Below are 25016 nucleotides of genomic sequence, written 5' to 3' on the forward strand. Positions count from 1 at the left end.
TCAGGGAGTTTCGGAAAATGTATGCGGCCGCAAAATTTTTACTCTCCAAATATGGATATGTCCGCATAAAGTCTAACGTTTAGACAAGATTGTCCAAGGCAATATACGCATTTTAGAACTAAAATGTTTCTTACAAGGAAATAAATAAATTTACATATTGAAATATTTAGAATTTTACTTACCCGCTGCCTAAAAAAGTTCTTTGTTGTCTTCTTAGGGCCTAGGATAGCGGCACTGTAAAACCAGATATCACAATATAGTTGTTATAATTATTATACATTAATTTCAACTCCCAATCTCGAAATTATTCACATTATTCGGATGTTGTCTTTTGTTGCATTGAAGCTACAGTGGTAATTTATGTTGCAAATTGTGTAGATTTCATTTTTTTTTAATATACTGTACATATTACTTCATGATGAATAGGTAACTATCAAATGTAATTTAAAGTTACTAGAGACGAACAAGAAATTACTTCAGAATGGATAATGAAACTTCCAAAGCATTTTCTTCTACATTGGAAGTAAGACAAGATTGTGTATTATGAAGAAATGTAGTTAATTTAGTACTAACATTTAGTACTACATAAAATGCTGTAAGAAGAATAAGTAGTATGAAATAATATCTATCATTAGACCGTAAAGTAGGCTTTTCAGTGGTGTTTGATTCCAAATAAACACAACTGTACTGAAGGCATATATAAGCAAACATGCCAATTGCAAGATTACGGCATATACTTGAAAAGATTCTGCATATTCACAAATTAAGAATAATGTTTTCGGAAGCAGAGACTCGGAACTTAATTTACATTAAGTCTCGTCTATTAATTTTATAAATTTAATTCACAGTATATATTTAAAATGTGGTAGGGGTCCTACAGACCGCAGCGTGTACTTGAAATTGAGTTAAAAACATTTTGGGCTTAAAAGAAAAATGACTTAAAAGTCAACACTTCCATAGTCGTAGTTCATGTCAAATATCTGAATCTCTAATGAATCGTTAGCCTACCGCTCCTTATCGATTTCCAGCACCGCAAGAAATAACTCTGCACCATGCTACTCAGAATTTTTTCTAACTTTCATTTAAAAGTACCAATTATATAGTTTTCTATTAGTCTTCATTTTTACCGAAGTCAATTTCTGATAATTCTTGTGCATCTTCTATTCCAGAATTATTCTACTCATGAAATACAATAATTATGAATTACAATATTAATAATTAATAAAAAATGAGGTTACAAATAGGGAGTATTGATGGGTATATTTCCTGTCATTCCAAATCCCGTCACATCCAACGTAAAATCATTGATTTCTCAGACTTTTGTAATTCAAAAGAAAGAAAAACTGGTTGTCTGTTATATGCTACTTTAGTTGTATTTTACGATACCACTTTAATCTGAAAGCAATCATACATCTTCCTCTTTTGTAAAATTTGCTGCATGGAATTAACGGGTTTTGGAATGGGAAATCTGATTCATTTGATTAAATTAAGTGCTTCGATGGAAATTGCACTAAGATATATCACTCCGATAATTGAGCTCACTTCAGCTGCCACTTATACGCCACCAAGCTCTTCTGTCTCAGTTGGTAGCAGCTGAAAATCTGCCTTTATTTTTCAGAGATATTTCGTAGAACTAAGAAAATAAAAATAATGTTAATATCTTGAAGAAGTAGTATTGTGGCCATTTTGCAAACAGAATTAAAAAGTTAAAAATACAAGAAGTGCTAAAAGATCTTAGGTAAGAAAAAGTTAAAAAGACAAGAAATGCTAAATGATCTTAGCTAAAGAAATGTTAAGAAGACAAGAAATGCTGATGGATCTCAGCCAACAAAACACATTATTTTCTTTAATAATTTAATATATTTATATGTTAAACTTACTCCACGGCCATGTGCTTTCTCTATGGCTCGCTGATGCTGATCTCTTTCAAAGCTCAATATGCCTTTGTTGGTCTCAGCGGCATATCGTTGGCCAAATAAGCTAGTTGCATAAGGAACATGACCTGGAAGAAGAAAATACATACACCTGTAATAAAATAAATTTGACAAATATTTGTAACCATTTTTGCAAAGAAAATAAATTGTTCATTGGCGCAGTAAATGAAATGCAGAAAGAATGTCTTACTTTTTATACATTGATGTAATAAAATCTTATTTTAAAAGACGAATTTTTCTTTAAATTCAACGCAATGTATACAGGATTTAGTCCAAAGTTGATACCCGGCAAAATCTTCTAGAAAAAGAATTATCAAGTTAAACTGGAACTTTCTTTACGTACATACATATGTGGTGTTAAACCTTGTAAATCACTTTTACTGAAATTCCTGACTTTTTTAAAGTATAAAAGTACTTTTAACCAACGAATATTTCCAAATTGCCCCTTAGTTCAAATTGCCAATGCATTTTTAATCCAATATTATATGTTAATTAATCCGGGGGAATTAGGAATTAGAATTCGGGCTTTCGACATCTAAGGCCACCTAGCCCGTCACTATATGAGGGATGACGTCCCTCGATGACGAGTACATTATCCGATGAAAGGGAAGAAAGAAAGGATTGGGGAAGGAAGGAAACGGCCTGGGAGCATTTTGCTAGGTACCATCCCGGTATTTGCCTGGTATGAATGAGGGAAACTCAGGATAAACCTCACTCAAGATAGCTGTCTTGAAAAAGCTGTTATACTTTTCCGACCGAGTGTCCCCACCGGGAATCGAACCCGAGACCGCTCGCACCAAAGGCGAGAGAGTTAGCGACATGTTTATTAATGATAAATAATTGACGTTTTCTCAACGCACAAAGCTTATTAGTTTTTTTTTTTAATTATCTAATAATATTGCAGGTTATAGATAGTTATTATACTACAGAAAATGGACACCAAGTAATATTTTTATAATTAATTTTTGATTGGATTTGTCTTAAACTTTTCACACTCATCTCCATGTTTCCTGAAAACAGACACAGTCATAAACATTTGCGATATCTCAAAAACTACTGTTTTTCTTCCGACAATAACACTTGCTAATTTTTCATATGTTCCTGCCTCTTATATTCGTATATTTCGGTGTTTACTCCTTAGCAAATCACAGTTGCTAATTCATAACTGAGAATTGTTTCATCTTTGATTAGATTTATCTTGCTCCCACTTTTTCATTGTTACAACATGCATCTGAATAGCCCAAATGATTAATATGCTTGCCTTTGGAAGTTGTATTCCTGTATTTCATAGTTAGTGAGGACACATTCTTCATTAGCCTATGAATTTGATTTTGGCATCTGAGAATATTCCAGATATAACATTTGAAAGCAATACAGAATATAACTGAAATATGGAGGATATAGTTCACAATTTGCTGGGTTCTTTTCTTATTATTATTAGGAATATTTTGTTTATTCAAATTTGTCTTACATTTCCGGATTCGTTTACCACTGCATTGATTTGAAACTTGTTGTAGAGTTAGTTGTATTTTATTTAATCACACATCTTTCCCTTTCCCCTTATCAAATGTTTTAGAGTTAGACTGAATGTTACTATACGGTCTCCAGTAAAAGTGCATATACTTTTATCTTCACTTCTACATGGTCTCTCGCCATTTTGAAAACAATTGAGCTACGAAACATTACAATGCAATTTTTTACAACTAGAGCAATTAAAATATGTCAATACTATATACACAATGATGACTCCCTTTATCTTCACAAAAAGAACAAAAATATACAAAAGCTTCTTACTAAGTTAAATATGATATACCCAACAATATTTTAGGATAGACTTAGAAAATAACAATAAACTTAATTTCCTAGATGTGATCATTAGCGGAGCAGATAAACAAATTTCGCACTAATATCCGTATGGATTATTTTTTTCTTAAGATTTTACAAAATTGTGTCAGTAGATAAGGCAATAGGGAAAAAAAAACTGGAATTTGTATATAAGCTTTGCTTTCAAAATGGCTACAATAAGTTTATGTTAGATAGATGGAAACATCAAGCGTTAGCAATTTACAAAAAGAACTCTAGCACACACGCACATAAAACCACACATCAATCCAAAAGATATGAATCTCCTTCCTGTTATGCCAGGACTTTTATATATAAATTGTGAAGAATTAGCAGTAAAAAATGGATTCAGAGAACTTTGAAATCTTCCCAAAATCTCAAAACAGTTTTTAAAAGTTATTAATCGGATAATAAGATTAACCCAGGCATATCTGAAGCAGTTTATGATTGTAATCATACGTATACAGAGATGAAAAAGGAAAATATCGACATCAAGATAGAAGAACATATAAGGGACTTCACACCTAAATGAATATAAGCATACCATTGAAGAAGTAAACATTTTACATAAGACGTTCTCGCTATTAGTAAAATTAACCCATGAGTCCTGTTTTATTAAGGCAAAGGTTCCAAAATTAAACTTGTACAAAGGAAGCTTAAATAAGTAATGAGATTATAACATTACTAACACAAAAAACTTCAAACTCTAGGAAACTGTTTATCATCTATGAAATGAAATGTTTTATTAAATTATTATGTTTCAAGATGAAAATCAACTACTATTCTAATTATATGAGCATTAGAATAACTATTGTAGTTTAAAGAACTTTAATAACAGAAGAAAGTTTTTGATAAAGGTTTTATAGAACAGGTACTGGATAATATATATTGTAGTGAATATTATTTACATAATATTACTTCAAAATGACAAACCGCAATATAAGAAATTGTACAATTTTAGTTTCTCTACACTGAAAAGTTAAGTTTTTAAAAGACTTATTTAATTGATTCGTTTAGTTTGATGCCTCTAGCAACATTTTGCTAAATGTAATTTTAAAACTACTAGTTTGATTTTTTTTTCTTTGTTTATTCGTTTCCAATCATGCTGAATCTAAAAAGATTGAATGTATTAACAACCCAACAAGAAATTTATTCTGCTTCTTTTGCTTTCATTTTTCATTATGTGTAATATTACTTCTCTCCTTCTTTTTTTATAATGTTGTTATATATGTTTATATCTTGATACTATACAAAAAAACTGTACTGTTGCTCAAAGCTCTTCGCGGCACTGAAATAAAAATAATGATGATGGTGGTGCTTATTATTATTATTATTCACGATGCTGCTACAATTATGCAGTTTTGTTGAATTTCTTTTCGTCATTGTAAGGTTTTAAGGATACGAATTTTAAACATCCTAACTAATAATGGAGCCAAAGGTAAATTTCTATAGTTGTTGTAATGGGATATATCTGAGCTATTGATGGCTAGGCCCCGCTTTGGCAGGTTCTGAGATTGTCAATGTAATGAGCAGAGAAGATGTTATGCTATATAAACCAAGCACAACTAACAGTTGTACTTTTTCTACAATTCTGTCACATGGAAATATGTACGATACTACAAGAATTGCCGCGGTATATGAACCCTATTTTGCCCCTTGTTTTCTCAGAGCTTTGTAGGTAAAACTAAGTCACTCAGTTACGGTCAACATTGATAAGCCACTGTTTCATAGATAACTTTATCATGAACACAACTTTAATCATATACTGCTTTACTATTGCTAGGGAACGAACACATACTGATTTATAACTTTTACGAACATGAGCACGGTACATCAATGACCAATAAATGAATACAGATATTAGTCCAGCTTTATTGTGTAAAGATGGCTGGAATTCCCCCCATACAAAGAAACAGAACGTGATAAACCAGGAAACAAGATGTGAAGGAATATGGTGGTGAGGACATGAAACGCACGTTGCCATAAAACGGAAGTTTCGATCATATCAGTAACACGTATGGCCACGTCCAATAGCACAGTATCCTCTATGTCTATTTGAAGTTACGATGCAAGTGCAGAAGTACTTATGTTGTCCCATTCTTTTATAAGATCAATTCTGAGAGCCTGGAAATTTTGGGGTAGTGGACTCCTCGGAATAACTCGTTTTCCAAAAGCATCCAGGCATGTTCGATGGGATAAAGATCTGGAGAACGTGCTACACCATCCACACGGTTGTTCCAAAAGTATCCCAGGTATGTTTGATGGCATAAAATTTTGAAGAACATACTGTCCAGTCCATACAGTTGTTCCGAAAGCACCTCTTGGAGAATATGCTGTCCAATCCATACGGTTGATATCTTTACTCAAGTATCTGTGTAATTTGAGTTGTTCTATGTGGGCGTGTGTTGTCATCCATATACACTCATGTTTAAAATGATTGTCGCATATCTATAACTGTCTTTTTGTAAGAATATAATTTGATAATGATTTTGCAGGGTACTTTTAATACTATGTGTATAATCGGGAAATGTATATTTGTGGTAAATTTCATAGGAAAAGAATTATAAATATGAAAATTAGTATGAGTAAAACAAAATGTTGCTAAATGGACAAGAAAGTTTTATTTTCGTTTTATTCTTGTTATTTACTGCTCTTTTGACATGAAATTTCCCACATGCATGTCTTTGCCGATTATACACATACTAACATTGTAAGAAATACCGGGCGAAGTCGTTATCAAATTATATTCCTACAACAGCATGTTTATAGACATGCCACAATAATTTTGGTCATGACTGTACATGAAGTCAGAACTCACTGCATCACGAAAGAAATGAACATACCCTCTTAGGATCTCGGTAGAATACAGTTTTCTACTAACGAATTCTACAGCATTGAAGACGAGTAGTGATAGTGTTCCATTTTCTATTATGCCTGCTCATACCAGAACTCCAGGATTTCCATTTTTGTCACATTCATATATGTGCTGTGGAGATATCGTCCTCCCTGTTCTCTCCACACCATAGAAAACATATTGGATCATCTCTGTTAATCCCAGTCAAGATATTTCCTACCCCACTGTAAGATAGCACGACAGTCGGCAGGGGACAATACAACACACTTCACTGGTTTTCGAGCATACAACCCAACATTATTCAGTTGTCGTGAAATGGTTTTCTCGCAGGAATATGGGCACCAGAAGCACCGGTAAACGAATACGTATTTTTGGTTTAAGTGTCAGATCGATTCCTTTTCGCTAATTGATCTAGTGCCAATTCTGTCTAACTGTTCCACATTTCCCACGAACACTACTATACACACGCAGAACTTCTTATAACAGTGAATTTCTGAAATCGGAAAATAACACTCTAATAACGATGATTATAGAACATACTTCTATGATGAGCGCAACGGCTTACTAGTCGCTCTACAAGTACATTTATAACAATACAACAGACACAAAACAGTGTGAATAAAAGTTACGTGTGTTTGTTCCCTAGTAATCGTCAAGCTTATGTACAAAAAAACACTAGTAACATTCACGGGCGTCTCTGGCGGGAGGACGAGGAAGACGCGTCCTCCAATATTTTGAAGTACAAAATATTCAATATTTTATTCTAATTTAATTTATTTACTAATGACAGAATAACATATAAATAATAATTATTATATTTATTTGGAATATAATATTCATGCTGTGAAATGATTATAACAGAGTTCTTGATATGTCTTAGGGGGTTCGTAAAGATAAACAGAAAGGTAACAAATGAAATGGAAGATAATAAACAGGTTGAGCTAGGTACTACCATTTACATCACTTTCTTTGATTTCACCCCCCCCCCCCTCCAAAATAATTACATGCCAGAGATGCCAGTGGTAACATTAATAACCATACACCACACACATTTGAATACCTGGGAACTTTTCAAAATAATTTCTTACCCGTGTAGCCAGGAACCATAGGTGGTTTGTAAATAGAGTTGTCGTATGGATTCCTTGTAGGAGCCATATGTACATATTTCCGCAACGGGCCCTGAAGAAAAAATAAATAAATAAATAAAAAATTCAGTAGTAAAAATTGCAATGTTGTTCCCTAAATTTACCGTATGTCTTTATAAATAATAAAATGTTCTCTACTTTCGAAGAATGGTAAGTGCTGCGTAGAAGATAATGGACAAGACATTTGTAAGCAAATACAATTCAGAAACTGAAAAGAAGAAAGAGTGTGTTAAATATCAAAAATGTTAAATAATATAGAATTATTAAAAATATTCAACATTATCTTACCTGTATTTCGGATCTATTTTCATGGTGATATTTCGCCCACTTGTTAAGCTGTGGACTTTATTGAGCTCAACTATTTCGGAAAAGAGTATTTTAAGTCTAATGATTATTACATGAAGTGGTACTATACTATACCAGAAGTAAACTTGTGAAAACTAAGTTTTGGGTTGTTTCAAGTATATTTCTGATATAGTAGAAACCCATATTTAATTCTCCATAAATATAGCTGATCTCTTTTTCTAACTAACTCGAAGTTCATAGGTATAAAAGTAGTCCCCAACTAACATTAATATAATGAGTCCTATTTTGAGTGTTTGAAAAAGAATAGAGTTAATATGTTAAAGATTAAAGAATATAATCTCACAACTGTTTATTCAAAGATATAATTTGACGCATAGATATTGTATATCTATCTATACATATATATTTTAAATTAGTTGTCCACTTCCCTTTAATTTCCTATGTGTAAAGTATATTGAAAACTTTCATGTCGATTGAGGATCAAAATTAAAAGATCCTTTGTTAAGATTGTATGCATTTATAAGAAATTTCCAAACAAAAAAAGGAGCGTTATTAAACCACATTAGCCAAAATTAAACAAATTGATAGAGATTTGAAGATTGATTGGACAAAAGGAAATGCTGGTGCATTAAATCAGACAAGGAAGGTGTTTTCACAATTACGGATAGCAAAAATTACATAAATAAATAAATAAATAAATAAATAAATAAATAAATAAATAACAACTAAAATTGGCAATAACAGCTTAGTCCTGGTATTACTCGATTACTGAATGACTCCCGGCGGCCGGTTTTATACGTAACTAAAATGTGGCGTGGGAGACCCAGGTTCGATTTCTGGCAGGAGCTCATGTGATTCGGATTCCACATTAAGCTGTAGTTCCACGTCTCACCTAGGCTCGCTGCTCTGCTGAAAGGGACGCTAAACTTAAATCAAAATAAAATTAGCAGTAATCGGTGTCTGATTAAAGAAACATTGCCCTCCAGTCTCACTTGACTCAACTGTACACTAACAACGTAATTGGTCGAAGAAAAATGTTCACATTGCACTAATTTGGATCTCTTCAAATTCTTCAACATTCATCAAAACTCAAACTGTAATTATATATAGAATGGGACTAAACCTCAAAGTTTTGTTTTGTGGAATGTTGAAGAGACTCAAATCAATACAATGTTGACACTCTCCTTTGACCAATTACATGATTGAGGACAGGGCCGGCGCTAGCAGTTTTGCCGCCCTGGGCGGTACTTTCACATGCCGCTCCTTTAAACCGCAAGCCTTATTTTGACAGAAGACGTTCAAGTGCCACGAAAAAGTAAGATGAAATGGAAAAGTAAACAGAAAATGAACTACGTCTCTCGAACGCTTACGTAATATTTAAACAACTCCATACGTGACAATATTCAATATGCTCGATTTCACTGTATAATTGTGATATACAGTAGCGCTTACAGAAAATGAAATTTTAAAAAATATACTTTAGTCACGACTAAGAATTTTGATTTTTAAGCTTATTTTATATCAAAAGGTGTTTCCAATAGAATATGGAGCATGAAGATAATATGGTGAATCAGGTATTACGGCAAAACTAAGTGATTAGGTTAAGCCTTATAATGTACTAAAACACAATAGATACATAAATATAACATACCTTAATTGAAAGAAGCTTTTAGTACTTTGATATGAGCAAATTCCTTTATCACATTCGCGTAGTCAATGTTCCAGCCAATTCGTGTACTGTTGATATCATCGCTAGACTACTCAAACGTGTTTCAGACATAGTAGAACGCAGATAGTTTTTAATAAGATTAAGTTTCGTAAAACTTCTTTCTCACATGCCACTGTTACCGCTAAGTGCAGTACTGACATTGGGAGCAAAGTCATGTTCCTTAATTCATTTTAAAGTCTTTTTTACTGAACTTTTAAGTTTAATTATAGAGGATAACACTTTCAATTCCTCTTTCAAATCACTGGTATTAATATCTTTAGATTCTCAGTGTGTTAAAATGCTGGCAAGTTTAGTACACTTTTCAGACAAAAGTTCAGGTGGCATATCTTAAAGATTACTTATATCGTAAAGAAAATCGAAATACTCGCTATAATGTTTAAGTTGCTCAAACCTTTCTCTTAAAGTTAACGCAATCACGTCTAAAACTTTGTAATAAAATACGATCTTGTTTCTTATTTGTGAATCTTCAATAGCTTCATCCCCTGTCTCGTACTGAAACTGTCTGTTCTTCTTCGACTTCGAATTTGCACTGTATTACCTATCCGTAGATCATCCATATCTAATGCTGATGCCAACTCCATCTCATCAACTAAGTCAGATTGAAACTTTGTACCATTTCTGCTCCTCTCAATGTACTCAGATATATTTTCAAGAAACCCCACTGCAACCAACACATGAGAATCAATGCTTTGGAGACTTTCGCTTACTATGTTCATGTGGAGTAAAAAGTCATACCAGATAACGAGTGAGCAAAGGAAAGTCACGCAGCTGGTTTGCCCTACACAGAGTATCGTGGACGACCATTCTATATGTTCTATTGTCGTTACTTATTTGAAGTAAGGTATCATAAACCTCCACTATTTGATATCTAAGTGACGTCAGAGCTTCAATTCGGCTCTCCAACCTTGTGGTGCTTAACGGTTTTGTTCTTCTAGTATGGCCCAACGTTGAACTGACGCAGGACAAAAGTCCGAAACTTTTTTTAACTATACAAAAAAGAAAAAATGAAACGGTGTGTTGAGATCTTGTGGTTGCATCGTTAACGACAAGGTTCAGTGAATGACTGCTACAAGGAACATAGAAGGCTCAGGAATTTATTTCTAAAATTATCTTCTTTATACCTGAATGTTTGCCTTTCATATTGGAACCATTGTCGTATCCTTGGCCTCTCATGTTTTCGATAGAAATGCTCATTTCCTTTAGCTGTTCAATTATTACTTCTGTCAGTTCTAGACCAGTGGTGTCTGTTACCGGTACGAAACCAAGAAAATGTTCGCAAATTTTTACAATTTATTTTCCAGTACTGTATGTAATTTGTACAGAACGAACTATTATTGTCATTTGCTCTGTACCAGAAACATCTGGCGTATAGTCTGGTATTATACTATATAGTATAATACCAGACTATACGCCAGATGTTTCTGGTACAGAGTAAAATGTCTTTGTTGAGAGCTGCAAAATATTATATAATATTTTGCAGCTCTCAACAAAGACATTTTACTTTTAATTTGTTCACCAAGAATTTGAATAATTTCATTTTGGACATCTTTTCGTAAGTAATGGTGGTATTTATTTTGTCCTCCCTTGGTTCTTTTAATGTGTTAGACCATGACGTTGTCAAACTTGACAAAGAGTTCTACCAGTTTCAGAAAATTACCATTATTACTTGTGTAAAGTTTATCTGATGTTCCGCGTAATGGAGGAACATTGTTCATTGTTCACCTAAAAAACTGTATTATTGCAACTAGTCGTTCTATTACGTTCTTCCAATGTTGTATTTCGGCATTTAACATTTTCTTATGTTCTGCGTCAATTGTAAGATCACTTTTCAGTCTTGTTGAAAGCTCCATCCATTTTCTTTGCAACTTAAGGTGAATAAGACACGTTGATAATCTTATCCACCCTAGCTGAAAATCTTATCTACGCCGATGCAAGAGAAATTGAACGAGATACCTGTGGCTAGTAGTTTGATAATTGAAAATGAGGGGGATGTTCTCAATTTTCTGCGTGTGTGAATGCAGTAAGTTCAATTACATTTTCAAGTGAACATAATTATATTTTTCCATGTGGGCCTATTACGAAGCATTACACTTCAATAGTATTCTTTTCTTTTTCAAATTTTGCCGCCCATTAGACTCGCCGCCCTGGGCGGTGGCACGATTCGACCCCCCTCGCGCCAGCTCTGATTGAGGAGCGAAATAAGATAGGTGAAACAAGTGAGACTGGAAAACAATGCTCCTACTGGAAGTAAGAAAAGTAACATATTACGAAGAAGATAATCTACATGACATGTAGTTCTGCAATCAACTCTAGTTTTCGGAAAAGATATGTACTGAAGAAGACAATAACGGAATACTGAAACGTTCACTTTTAGATAATTTTGGATGTTTTGGGGATAGGAATTTCTTAATGAATATTGCATATGCATCCTGTCAAGTCAAGAAGCTATTTAAATGTTATTTGCTTTGGGAAAACTAAATTCCTTAATTTATACTGTTAATATCTACAAATCAAATTTAATGTAATAAACTTAAAATACTGTATAATGCTAATGCGTTTGACAATGTGAGGGACAAATAATTACTGTTAGGAAAAAATGCATAAAATCAAACCAATAAAATCCCTGATCTTATTAAAGAAAATAGTTCTTTAAAAATGAGTTAAAAAAAAACAAAGATACACAGATATTAAACATCACAGATGCACAGATTAAGGATAAATACAAATGAAATGAAATGAAATTCCCAATTTTACGTCCCACGATTATTCACCGAGGCTAAGGGAGACGATAATGAGTGAATGAAAATGGTGGAATGAAGGAAGTGGAAGGAAACAGGAGAACTGCAAGAGCCCACACGGTATTTAATCCACTGCAAATCCCCCTTGGCGCGAGCTGGGATCGAACCAGGGACAACACACACACAATAAATATAAATCTATTAGATGTTTCTGGCTCGTAGATGACACGTTAACTATTTTTAAAATCGATAAGGAACTAACCAGCTTAGTGGAAAAACTAAACAACATTCATCTTAACGTGAGATTCAATTACAGAACTTGAATCTAGTAATACTTTAAACTTTTCAGACCTCACAATTCCCAGATCTAACATCAAATTTACAACTAAATTGTTTAGAAAAGCAGTTACCCGGGATTATTTTGTTCATATATTGGCTCATTCTTTGAAATTAAAGTTATCATCTATTTTTGTTTTCGTTACAGCTTACGACGACGACACAACAATAGGGATTAACTACGAATTAAGAGATTGTAGATTTAGGATTGAAAAATGGTTACAATCTTAAATAAATAAATAAATAAATAAAATTAAAAAATCATTGTAAGAAACAAAATATTAATAGGTTTACATTTATGGTCCTATAAAGAAAATTGTTCAAAAAATTAGGAATTTTATAGAATTGAATGAGTTCAAGATTTCAGCAATAATTTCTTAAAGAGTTTTTCAGAGATAGGGACGTAAACAGAGCTTCACTAAAGAAGGGAAGAGGGAGTCCTAGTTCATATCGTTCTAGAATTTTTGTGTGCATATTTTAATATGGTTAATTTCTATATTTTTTCATAATATCTTGTTGACAGGCGGGCAGACTTAAAACTCGGAATCCCCTTTGCGTATGTCACTGTTCAGAGGTCAGTACAATTCTGCAGGAACAGGTTCTATATTACATTTAAAAGATGCAGTAGCATAACAAGAAGTTTAAGTGATTTAGAGGTTCGTGGCAAGTTAAAAACGTAGGTAATCTCATAAGAATAATGCTATTCAATGGTCAGCACAATCTTACAAATCTTTTTACGTTAATTTGTTTTCACATATAAATTCTGGTACAATGGATTTACATTAGCAAATGTTTTAACCTCATCATTTTTCTAACTCGGCACACACTAACACCCCTCCCCCCCAAAAAAAAGTGTATGATTACACTCTGAGAAGTGAAAAGTTAGCCACAGCTACCGAAGAAGGCGACGACAGGTATTTGCCAAAACAATAGTAGATTCATAATACACTTTAGACTTAGAAAAATAGAAGATACTTGATCAACTCAGTTTTAAAAGTTATTTCATCACATAATACTCAAGAAAGTATTGATTTTAGAAAGGCTTACGACTCGGTTAGGAGAGAAACATTGTACAACGTTCTTACAGAACTTGGAATACCGAGAAAGCTAATTGGATTAATTAAGATATGCTTAAGTGAATCCCAAAGTAAAGTCCGGGTAGGAAAATTTTTGTCCACGAGCTTTCACGTCCAAAATGGCCTGAAACAAGGAGATGCGTTGTCGCCATTATTATTTAACTTTGTGCTGGAATACGCTATAAGGAAAATCAAAGATAGCAACCAGGGCCTAGAGTTGAACGGCATTCACCAGTTGAACGATGGCATATGCTGATGATGTAAATTTAATAGGGGATGATAGGAGAACAGTAGAAATAAATGCAGAGATCTTATTAAACGCTTGCAGGGACATGGGTTTAGAAGTAAATGCAGAGAAAACTAAATACATGGAAGTGCGTCGGGACCGTAATACGGCAAATTGTGGGGGCGTTAAAATATTAAATAATACTTTTGATAAAGTGGATACTTTCAAATATTTAGGATCAATATTAACAGATGAAAATCATATTCACGAAGAAATTAAATGTCGACTAAAAGCAGGGAATTCGTGTTACTATTCGGTTCAAAATCTCTTGTCGTCGCGAATTCTGTCGAAAAATTTGAAGCTTAAAATATATAAAACGATAATCATGCCTGTTGTTCTGTATGGTTGCGAAACATGGTCACTTACTCTGAGGGAAGAACATAGACTGAAAGTATTTGAGAACAGGATCCTGAGAAGAATATTCGGACCCAAGAGGAACGAGAATGGGGAATGGCGGAAACTTCATAACGAGGAACTACATAGTTTATACGGTTTACCCAACATTGTTAGGGTCGTCAAGTCTAGGAGGCTTAGGTGGGCAGGTCATGTAGCTAGAATGGAAGAAAGTAGAAACGCTTTCAAAGCCTTGACTGGAAGACCCATAGGAAAACGACCATTAGGAAGACCTAGGCGCAGATGGGAGGATAATATTAAGATGGATCTCGCAGAGATAGGAATACAAAGTAGAAACTGGATGCAATTAGCTAAGGATAGAAGTCAGTGGAGAGCTTTTGTGAACGCGGCACTGAACCTGCGGGTTCCATAGGCCATAGAGTTAGTTAGTTAGTTAATACTCAAGAAAGAGAATGTGAGCAATTTACTGCAACACAAAAGTATTTAAACGGTGTAAAGCACTTTACTCTTCATTTGAGAATTTGATTCAACTTTTTTCCTCTGGTTTTTAAAGTAAGTCTTAAATAAACGTAAAATTTTGAAACGCAAATATAGAGAAGAGATTAGAGAAGATTTAATAATGGCAATAAACAGTACAGAGTGTCATTCTATATCATCATCATCATCATAGGTATTCTACTATTATTGTCAGATCACTTACGGAAGAGCTTCCGTACATCCTAGTATTCAGTTAACCTCTTCGTCTTCACGTATGATTTTTCTGTTTTAATACCATCTATCAACAGCAGCCTCTTTCGCCCCATTCCTCTTTTCCCTGCTACCATACACTCTCCAACGTCCTTCATAATACAGTTTCTTCTCAGCCAATGTCCCAATCAGTTTTTCTTCCTCTTTTCAATTACATTTAAACTTATTATTTTCTTTTTCAGCATTTCTAATACCTTCTCGTTCGTTTTCCGTTCGATCCAGCTAATTCTCTTCAATCTTCCCCATATTCTCATTTCAAAAGCATGTTGTCTTTTTTTCATCGTTCTTGCGTAATGTTCATGTTTCTGACCAATAAAGTACAATACTCCATGCGAAACAGTTTTTGAATCTTTTTCTTAACCCTCTATTCAAGGACCCACAAAACAGGTTTTTCTTCCTCCGAACTGCTCATTACGCTTTCCTTCCTTTCATTTCACGTTCACACTTCATCTTACTGATAATACTATCCAAGTATCGAAAACTTGTCACCTGTTCTATTTTCTCCCCTCCTACTTCTATCTTGACACTGATCATTTCGTTTCAATCACCATGGCTTTTGCCTTTCTAACATTTATTTTCATCCTATATTCTTCACAGCCCTTCCTCAAATTTTTTAACATCTCATTAATTTTCTTTTCAGATTCCGCAAAAAACATCGTATCATCTGCAAACCGTATACGCTTAATCCTTCTATCTCCTATCGAAATACTATCTTCATTAGGTAGCTCTTCTTCACATCTCTTCTAGATATCAATTAAATAACACCTGCAAAAGACAACATCCCTATCAAACGTCCCTTCCAATTGCACTTTCCTCTATCATTTCTTCCACTATTTAAACACTTACTTGTTGGTTCATATATAAGTTTGTAATAAGTCTTCGATCTTTCTATTCCAATCTAACTTTCGTTAGAACTTCCATCAACAATTCCCAGTTTTCCGGTCTAAAGCTTTTGCTAGAACAATAAATGCAACATATACCTCTTTTCCCTTTTTTCTATAAACATACAGAATGACTGGTATTTTTCGGCCGAAGTTTTGTTTTACCTCGAGTTCGTAAATTAACAAAATTCGCTTTTGTGTTAATCCGCACATAATGCATGAGCCTCTCTTTAACGCCCAAACAATCAGTGTATGGTGTACAATGTCTCAAAATAAAATTTTCGTTCTCTTCTTCTATACGATGTCAACAGCGAACGTTATCTTCATCTGATTAGGCAATTTTTTGCTACTGTGATGAGGAAAAGAAAAATACATAGTTTCAACAGAAAGTGCTAACTTCCATGCCACTCAATAGTGACCATGGAATATTTACAATCGGTATTATCAGGAAGTAACATTTCCAATCTCTCGGTCTAACTCCACCATATTTTTTCTTATGGGGATATCTGACATCAGCAGCTTACATAACTCATACCATGCTTTGGAAGAACTGCAGATCAACTTTCAACAAATTGTGAACAACATTTCACGTGCAATGCTCCAGTGTGTCTTCGGGAACATGACCAGAAGAGCATATTTGTAAATAGTGGACATTTTAATCATTTTTGGTAGTATCTCCATAGGTTGCTTGACTTTTTGATCATTCTTTGTAGATCGATTAATAATGCGGCATATTAATGAAAAACATGAAACTATAAAATCTTATCCTCCTCTTCTCCCTCCTGTACAAAATAATAAAATACTCCTCAACAAAATTAGAAATGGTGTTTCCTGGATATTTCCACGAAAATTCTTCGAGTGATTAAAGTAGTAGCAACAATCGAAACTGGCCCAGCCTAACATAACAAGACAATAAAGTTAAGCACCAATTTACTTAACGAAATTTTTCTTGACGATGTTTATTTGTAGTCGTCGTCGTCTTCGTTTACCTTGGCTATCAGTCGCCCACAAAATTGTCTACATTGTGGATCATTAGGTTTCAGGTATTGGACTATATATAACTTGTAGTGAGAAACTTTTACTTACTCGCCAATATTCGTTGCACCATAGCAGGGTTCCTACTGATCTGGAGAAATCTATTTCCCTGACTTCTTCCTGACCTTTGGCAGGAAATCGGATGGCGTTGGCATATAAATAAGGAATAAATAACGGTGAATATTTATATATGAGATCATTTATTCCATAGAGACAAATGATATCAATTGCTCATACGTACATTCCACTTACCACCCATAAAAATCTGAGCAACGTTCCATACTGTGATCATTAATGGTTGGCTAAGCTGAAATTGGTGCACAATCAATGTTACAAAAAAATATATTTTATAAAATTTCCCTGACTTCCCTGATTTCCCTGACGAGTAGGAACCCAGCATAAACACAGCCACTAGCGTCGAACGGGATGCTGTGGCAACTCAAACACTCTCAATATTCTCTTGTGCGTGCACACTGTACGGTCTCGTTCTTTAAGACATTTTCTTCACAAGAAGGAATCAGTTTCACGAAGTTAAGTTATCTATGTAGTTATTGTATCGACGGATGGAACTTTTTTTTATCTTCTGTTCAGAGCTGGAATAACTACATTATAAAATTTCAGTGTAATAACATATTTATTTTGATCCCTTTCCCTATTGTAAAAATGCAGCTAACGTTCAAAAGGTAAAAATTGTTTAATTATTATTAAACGATTAGCATAACTCGAATTGTACAATAAGCAATAACTTGTAAATAGCAAGAGACCCTCGAATATGCCGAGTAGCAAATCAGTCACCAGTTATTTGGCGAGCATGAATTCCCAGACTTTTCCAGGTTTTCCAGGTCACGATTTACGAGTTTTCAGGTCTATATATAATGCATAAAAGCAACTATATTTTCATCCACCAGGGAGTTACTCATCTACCACAGTAAACATGTACATGCATATTGTATGTTTAGATGCACAACAAATCAATTCATTTTATAAAGTATTCTCTACGAAATAGTCCGGTAAGTCAAAAAGAGAAATAGGTTCTGAAAAGTAAAAATTCCTACTTAAAAGTCTGATTTTTCAAGGTTTTTTTCAACTTCTCGTAAAATTCCCTGACTTATCCAGGACTTTTTACAAGCTAAATTCCCTGATTCTTCCAGGACTTTTTACAAGTAAGCTAAATTAGCTGATTCTTCCAGGACTTTTTACAAGTAAGCTGAATTCCCTGACTTTTCCAAGATTTTCAGGTTGGTGGAAACCCTGGTCACTGAAACGACGGCGAAATCAATCATCAGTGTATAATTACGATAATTATTAAAACTTTATATGTAATATGTCATTATTAAAATCGAAAAATATACTAAGCTGGCTTCTTTTGCTTTAATTTTGTTACCCGTTCATGGTCCCCTGAAGAAGTGGACAACGAAGAACCGTAGAATAAGCTGGAGAACCATATTTATAAATCAATTAAGAGGAGAGGGCGTTGTTATAGCTTTTGGCAAGAGGGATCAAGCTTCAGTTGTTACATCTTTTAAAGAACTCAATGATTGGGGGTCCCATAACTACCTTTCTGTGCTGAGGCCAACTTGTTGGTTGGATGGCCCACCAACCAACCAATACCTTTTTACACCGAGGGCTCGAAGAGATTTATTACCTCTGCTATATTAAAATGACGCCTAAATTCCAAAACAAATGTCATCACACAATATTCTTTTACAGCAAATATGTAATACACACCAGGCTACTGCTTTGTAAGATAAATGGCAAGATGTATGCGATTTTGTGTGTTCCAGAGAGCCATTTCTTCATAGTGTCTGTGACAGCACATTACACCATATCAAAAGTAACAATTACTCTTTGAAATTATAATCTTAGCTCTCAGGAGACACAATGACTTAGTCAGTGGCGTACGCTTGAGGAGTCCGGGTTGGTAATCCCCTTGAGCATTTATCATATAACCTTATCATATATGTATACAAAACACCTAAAATTATATGAGGTTGGGAGTTTGAACCTGCCCCTTGACGGAACTTCTGAATACACCACTGGGATCAGTAGTAGAGCACTAATCTCTCACGCAGTGTCTCCAATTCACTCCAAGGCTAAGTGAACTTCTTGTGGAGATCGGAGAACATGAGCGCCCACATTTTTGCTCCCCAGGAAAGAGTTATCATATTAAAATTTCTCAGAGGTAGTTACTTTTGGGGACATAATTACCAAGATTAGTTGACTGTAGGTTTGATGAAGACGACAGCATTACAGTACCATTATTAAACTACCTACTATTTTCGGAAAAACAGTACAGTAAATTAACAAATTAATGTATTTCAAAACGAAATACAATTTTATTCTCAAGTTATTCTTAATAACCAAGTAGTCAACTTACCCGGTAGTAAGCTCTTGTGGGGTCGTAACATACTCGTCCACCTGGCACAACAACTACGTCACGCCCCGATCCAGTTGAGCAATGTGGAGGTTTGGAATGCCCACCACTGCAATGGCAGTCTTTACTGCAAAACAAACAAATAAATAAAATGAAACATAAAAGTCTTGCACAATTTACGAGGGACATACTGAAAGTTTTTAGATATTCTCTTAAAAAAATTATTTACATAAAACCTTTTACAATTTCTCAAAATAGTCCTCACACAAGCATCAATATACTTTTGCATTCTTAAAAACCATGAGTCAGATATTTAAAAAAAATCGTTTTTTGCAATATCAGAAATTTCATTATTAAACGTTGCGATAGCCTCTTCAATTGTTTGAAAGCGGAGTTCTCGACGCCTTTCCTTCAGTTTTGGGAAGAAGGCAAAGTCATACGGAGATAACTCTAAAGAATAAGCCTGGTGCGGTAGAATACGGACTCCATTTCCCTGTAGAAACTCCAAACTTTTCGTTGCTGTGTATTGCCGTGCATTGTCGTGATACAGAAGGACATTGAAGACTTTCGGTGGGCAGATCTCCAAGCTTCAAAGACACTCAGAAAGCAATAAGTAACGTACCACTCTCTGCTGTCCCTGTACTTCGATCATCTAACTGTATAGTTGCTACATGGCCGGTATTAGAGAAGAAATGTGCCACCATAACTTAATCCACGTTCCGTAAATGGTGGAATGAAGAAAGTGGGAGGAAACAGGAGAACCCCGAGAAAACCCCGATTTTCATTTTGAAAAAAAAATACTGTGAACTGCTATTTTGTTTCGGAGTTTATGTTTTAAATCCATGTTTCATCACCTGTGACGATATTATAAACGTCTTTACTTTGCTCCTGGGAAAATCTTTTAACCACACAGTGGCACCACTCCGCGCGGTCATCTTTTTGCCTAGGCGTAAGAAGATGTGGGACCTAGAGACTGTAACGCTCGGAAGGGAATTGTTGCTGTCAAGTCAATACGAGCAGAAACCACAAGAGCAGTCAAAGAATAATACACTGCTCGGCATTAAAAACTCAATACCAAGAAGGAATTTAGAGTATGGAAAGATAAACAAATGATTGATTAGTACGACACCATAGGGAAGCAGCAGAGGAGCCGGGGCCACCTAAAAACAGCAAATGGAGACAGTCAAAAAAAGCCATAGTTCAGTAGTAGACGAAAGTTGGTGTTAAGTGAGTGTACATACGGTCAAAAGATGACCTGTAGTTGAGCAGGTTTTGGCCTTTGAACGCGGGCGAATAGCGACGTATTGTGAGTTTGGTTTATCCTTTTGCAACATTAGTGCCTATACCGGTATTTGAGGTAGTTGACGGAATGCTGACACAGTGCAGCTCATATGGACTCAAGGTTCACTGAAGCTACTACGCTGCGACATGCCAGCTCCCAACTACCACGGACCGGAAGAGTAGGCAACTTGTGTATATGGATCTGTTGGATCGGATTGTCACATCTCGCACACTAATGCACGCACTGGAGAATGTTGCATAGCGTATAGTCTCTCCACGAACAAATCTAAATCATCTGGCAGAGCATGACATATGGGGTGCATCGCTGTGGCTTCCACTGAGTGCACAACATAGCATAGGTATGGAAACAATAATGATATCGTGATCGTCGCGCATGGAGAGACGAATAGCAAGACATCCTCTTCTGTCTGCAACATTAAGATCGTCCCATCCATATCTATAGCTACCGTGGCACTAGGCTGAGTAACGTCTGAATTTTCCATCGTCATATCGGTTTGGCATCATATGTTGTGTGGGCTGCCATTGGATTCCGTGCCCGTTCATGCCTCCTATGCACTGACAGATATTTGATCACCCAAGGCACATTGACGAGGTGTAGAACCCGATTGTGTGTCCCTTTAATGAAGGTCTTCCTAGGGCAGAATAACGCGTGCCCTAATGTGGCAAGTACTGTCCTACGCTTCCTGGTTGGACACAATATTCTTCTTCCTTGGCCAACTCATTCCCCAGATCTCTTGTGAATTCAATACGTCTGGTCGATGTTCCACAACGCCTCTCACGTCTGTGAATTCCGCTAGCTACAGTTGATGAGCTGTAGCATCGTGTCAATGAGATATGGCTTGCCATACACCAGAAGGACATCCTATGTCTCATATTCTTTTTGCCTCGATGTGTCGCAGCCGTTCTGACCACCCATGACTCACAGGCTATTGATTGTCGTAAGTACTGCTCCACTATCAATACGTTGCCACGCATCACATAGTGGTAAGAGTGGTAAGTTTTAATCATTTGCTACTTATACCAACAGGTCTCTATCTGCAAACCTCGGCGCTACCTTGTGTTTCTTGATGTATTTTTAATGGTGAGTAGTGTAATAATAATAATAATAATAATAATAATAATAATAATAATAATAATAATAATAATAATAATAATAATAATAATAATAATAATAATAATAATAATCTCTATCGCTTTCTCTCGAATAAACAATGAACTTGGTAGCAACATCTGCACACACGAATCACTTACCGGTAATTCCTGTAAATTCTACGAAGTGGATCGATGAGCTCGGATTTGACGTTCAATGGCATTCAAAAGGTGTTCAATTGGATTAAAATCGGGTGAGTTTGGTGGCCATTGAAACAATTGAAATCTACTACTGCGATCCACGAATCACTGGAGCACAATGTTGGCCTTCTGACAAGGAGCATTGTTGCACTTAAAGATACCACGGATATAGTATAGGCCTACATGAAGCTGCATCAGTTCCCGAAGGAGCAGGACGCTCATACTTTTCGGATTATTCATTGAGTATGTACGAACTTACAAAGGGGGTAACAAAGCGACTTTTATTTACTTATCGACTGATACGAAAATAAAAAAGAACGTACCTGTACTTTATATCTGCATGTGTAGTGCCCTTGTACTTTATCTATGACTATGTGTGTGTGGGGGGGGGGATTTAATGCATATCGCATGTCTTGTGCACATGGATACTTCTTACTATTGCACTACGTAGAAAATTTATGGTATTTCATGTAAAAGTGGTAATAGAACACAGAAGAAACGCAGATCAGGGGGTTCTCATGTATACTATTACCGATACCACTCCCAGTTAGAAATATGATCGGTATGAATGAGTATACGTGATCAAAAGTGACCTGCCAATAGCCAGGAATCTTCATGGGTCCTCTGCACGCACTACCAAAACCATGAATGGCTATGTTAAAGTTCGTCAACTTATAATGGAGCTAGTACATGTCTGTTGTCAGGAGCCAGCATCATGATTCATCGGACCATGCAACTTGTGCCATTGCTCTGTGGTCCAATGCCCTGATTTATCAATGCTGCTGTTTGGTTAACATCGGTACACGTGTAGAATGTCGGCTGTAGAGGCCCACATGTAACAGTATGTGTGCTTGCTTACATACACTCGTGCTTTGTTCACTGTTAAAGTCTGCTAAAGGGTTGGGTTAATTGTGCCACAGATGTTTGATGTACCAACATCGACAGTCTACGACGTCTGACATGTTTAATGAGGTGATGCCGCTAAATGTCTTGTGGTTTGTTGGTGGTTTCACCGTCCTTTTTCCACCTTTGGAAGACACTAGCCACGGCAGCTCGCGAACATCCGACAAATCGCGCTGTTTACGAGATACTCATTCCAAATCATCTGGCCATCACAATCTAGCCTCTATCAAACTCTAATATATCGCCACCGTTCCTCATTCTACGCAGGAGGATCATTGACTGATTGAATGAGATCCTTGTCACCATCTGGCCAGTGATCCTGCTGTGCCTCATGGCACTTACGTAAGTCCAACGACTTCGTTTAAGAAGTAGCGGGTGGTTATAATGTTTTGGTTGGTTAGTATATATTTATCTATGCAAACTACTTATTTAAATAGTATCGGGCCACCGTGGCTTACTGATTGGGCGCTCACCTCTGGTTTGTAAAATCCCTGGTTTGCCTCTGCGGAATCCCAGCCTGTGCCACGTAAACTTCTTAATGGGAGAACACCGTGTTCATGGATTTTCTTGGGATCCTCCCGTTTCTTTCTACTTTCTTCATTCCCCTATTATCATCCATCTCATCGTCACCGTCTCCCTAAGCTTCGGTGCATAATCGTTGAAAAAAAAAAACTTGCTAAAAGTCTCAGGGGGGTAACTCAGCCCCGGCCATCCATAGCTATGGGTCTCAGGCCAGTTTTTTTTGTGTTGTTGAATACGGTACCTCATATCATTTTATAGTTTAAATTTCTGTTTGACGCAAACCTTCTATAATGAGAAGTCTATTTAGCAAAGTTATTACAAAATAAAATGTATATTTTAAGAACACTCTGTATGTTTTCCTTCATCGACGACTATTGTACACGTATAATGGGTTAATTCTAATTGTTGGGGGCCGAAAGTAAGCAGAAAACAGAAAGTTTACAAGAGAAATGAGTTGTTGGTACTCAAGCGTAATTAATGTGTGAGTAATATGTGAAGTAAATGGAACAGTGTGTGCAATGAAGAAACAACAGCGAAACAAGAAAATATAGTACACACCTTTTTGAAAGCCATTGCCGATCTATATAAACCATGAAGGTAAGTATAATGTAACCTAACCAAAATTAGGCTCTAAGTTATCAAAAAGTGTGAATTTTTAGGTTAAAATTCTGCACCCCATAATTAGAATTTATCCTAATAGCCTTAACAATCAAATCACTATTGTGTTCTAATCACTACTAGATGATCTACTTATTTATACTTTGCTACATATCTACCAGTGAATCAGGAGTTAGCGGTAATAACATGAACATATTATAATTTTGCACATACATAATTTCAGTTAAGCCTAACACAAATCGATTATACAAAAACAACTTTAAAATTGAGTAAAATCTTACCCTGAAACAGTAGGCATGATGATTTAGATAATTTCGCAAGTAAAATTTAGAAATCCAAAAGAAAAGTTGCTTAAATAAATATAAAAAATACTAAAATTTAGAAATTTTGAGGCCGAAAGATTTCAGCTGCACTCTGCAGCATAATGCTCCAAGATGGCTACTATTTAAAAACGTTGCATAGCAACAACTATAAAGTCGTTCTTCCTTTGTTTCCTTGCCATATCAAAAATATTAACGTTCTAGATTTTTTCTTTATTTTAACTGTTGAGAGCTCAGGTTGCTTTAACTCTGACGTAGGTTTCCCGAATATGTATGGTAATGTATCTTCCCGATTATTATTTATGTGGGGAGGCGTAAGTATTTGATGAAATTCAGGGCCCAAATTTTCAATGTTTATACTAATTGAGTATTTACAATGTTTGAGGAAGTTTTGGTATTTAATCATTGCCTACATACCCCTAAT

At 35.3% G+C, this 25016-nt stretch overlaps 1 protein-coding gene across 1 annotated transcript in view; it reads right to left on the reverse strand.

Annotated features, from left to right (window-relative positions):
* LOC145690150 (uncharacterized) overlaps positions 1–24737 on the reverse strand; it is a 77714-nt gene extending 52977 nt beyond the window's left edge. The window contains exons 1-4 of the mRNA XM_081764758.1: positions 24554–24737; positions 19641–19764; positions 7719–7809; positions 1881–2002 (exon numbers count right to left, since the gene is read on the reverse strand). Coding sequence (XP_081620884.1) covers positions 1881–2002; positions 7719–7809; positions 19641–19764; positions 24554–24570 — 354 coding nt within the window. The 5' untranslated portion in view covers positions 24571–24737. The remainder of the gene's footprint in view (positions 1–1880; positions 2003–7718; positions 7810–19640; positions 19765–24553) is intronic.
* Positions 24738–25016: the final 279 nt, after the last annotated feature.

The sequence above is a fragment of the Thermobia domestica genome, chromosome 7 (genome assembly GCF_964235325.1).
Source record: "Thermobia domestica chromosome 7, izTheDome1.hap1.1, whole genome shotgun sequence".
In the NCBI taxonomy this organism is placed as follows: Eukaryota; Metazoa; Arthropoda; class Insecta; order Zygentoma; family Lepismatidae; genus Thermobia; species Thermobia domestica.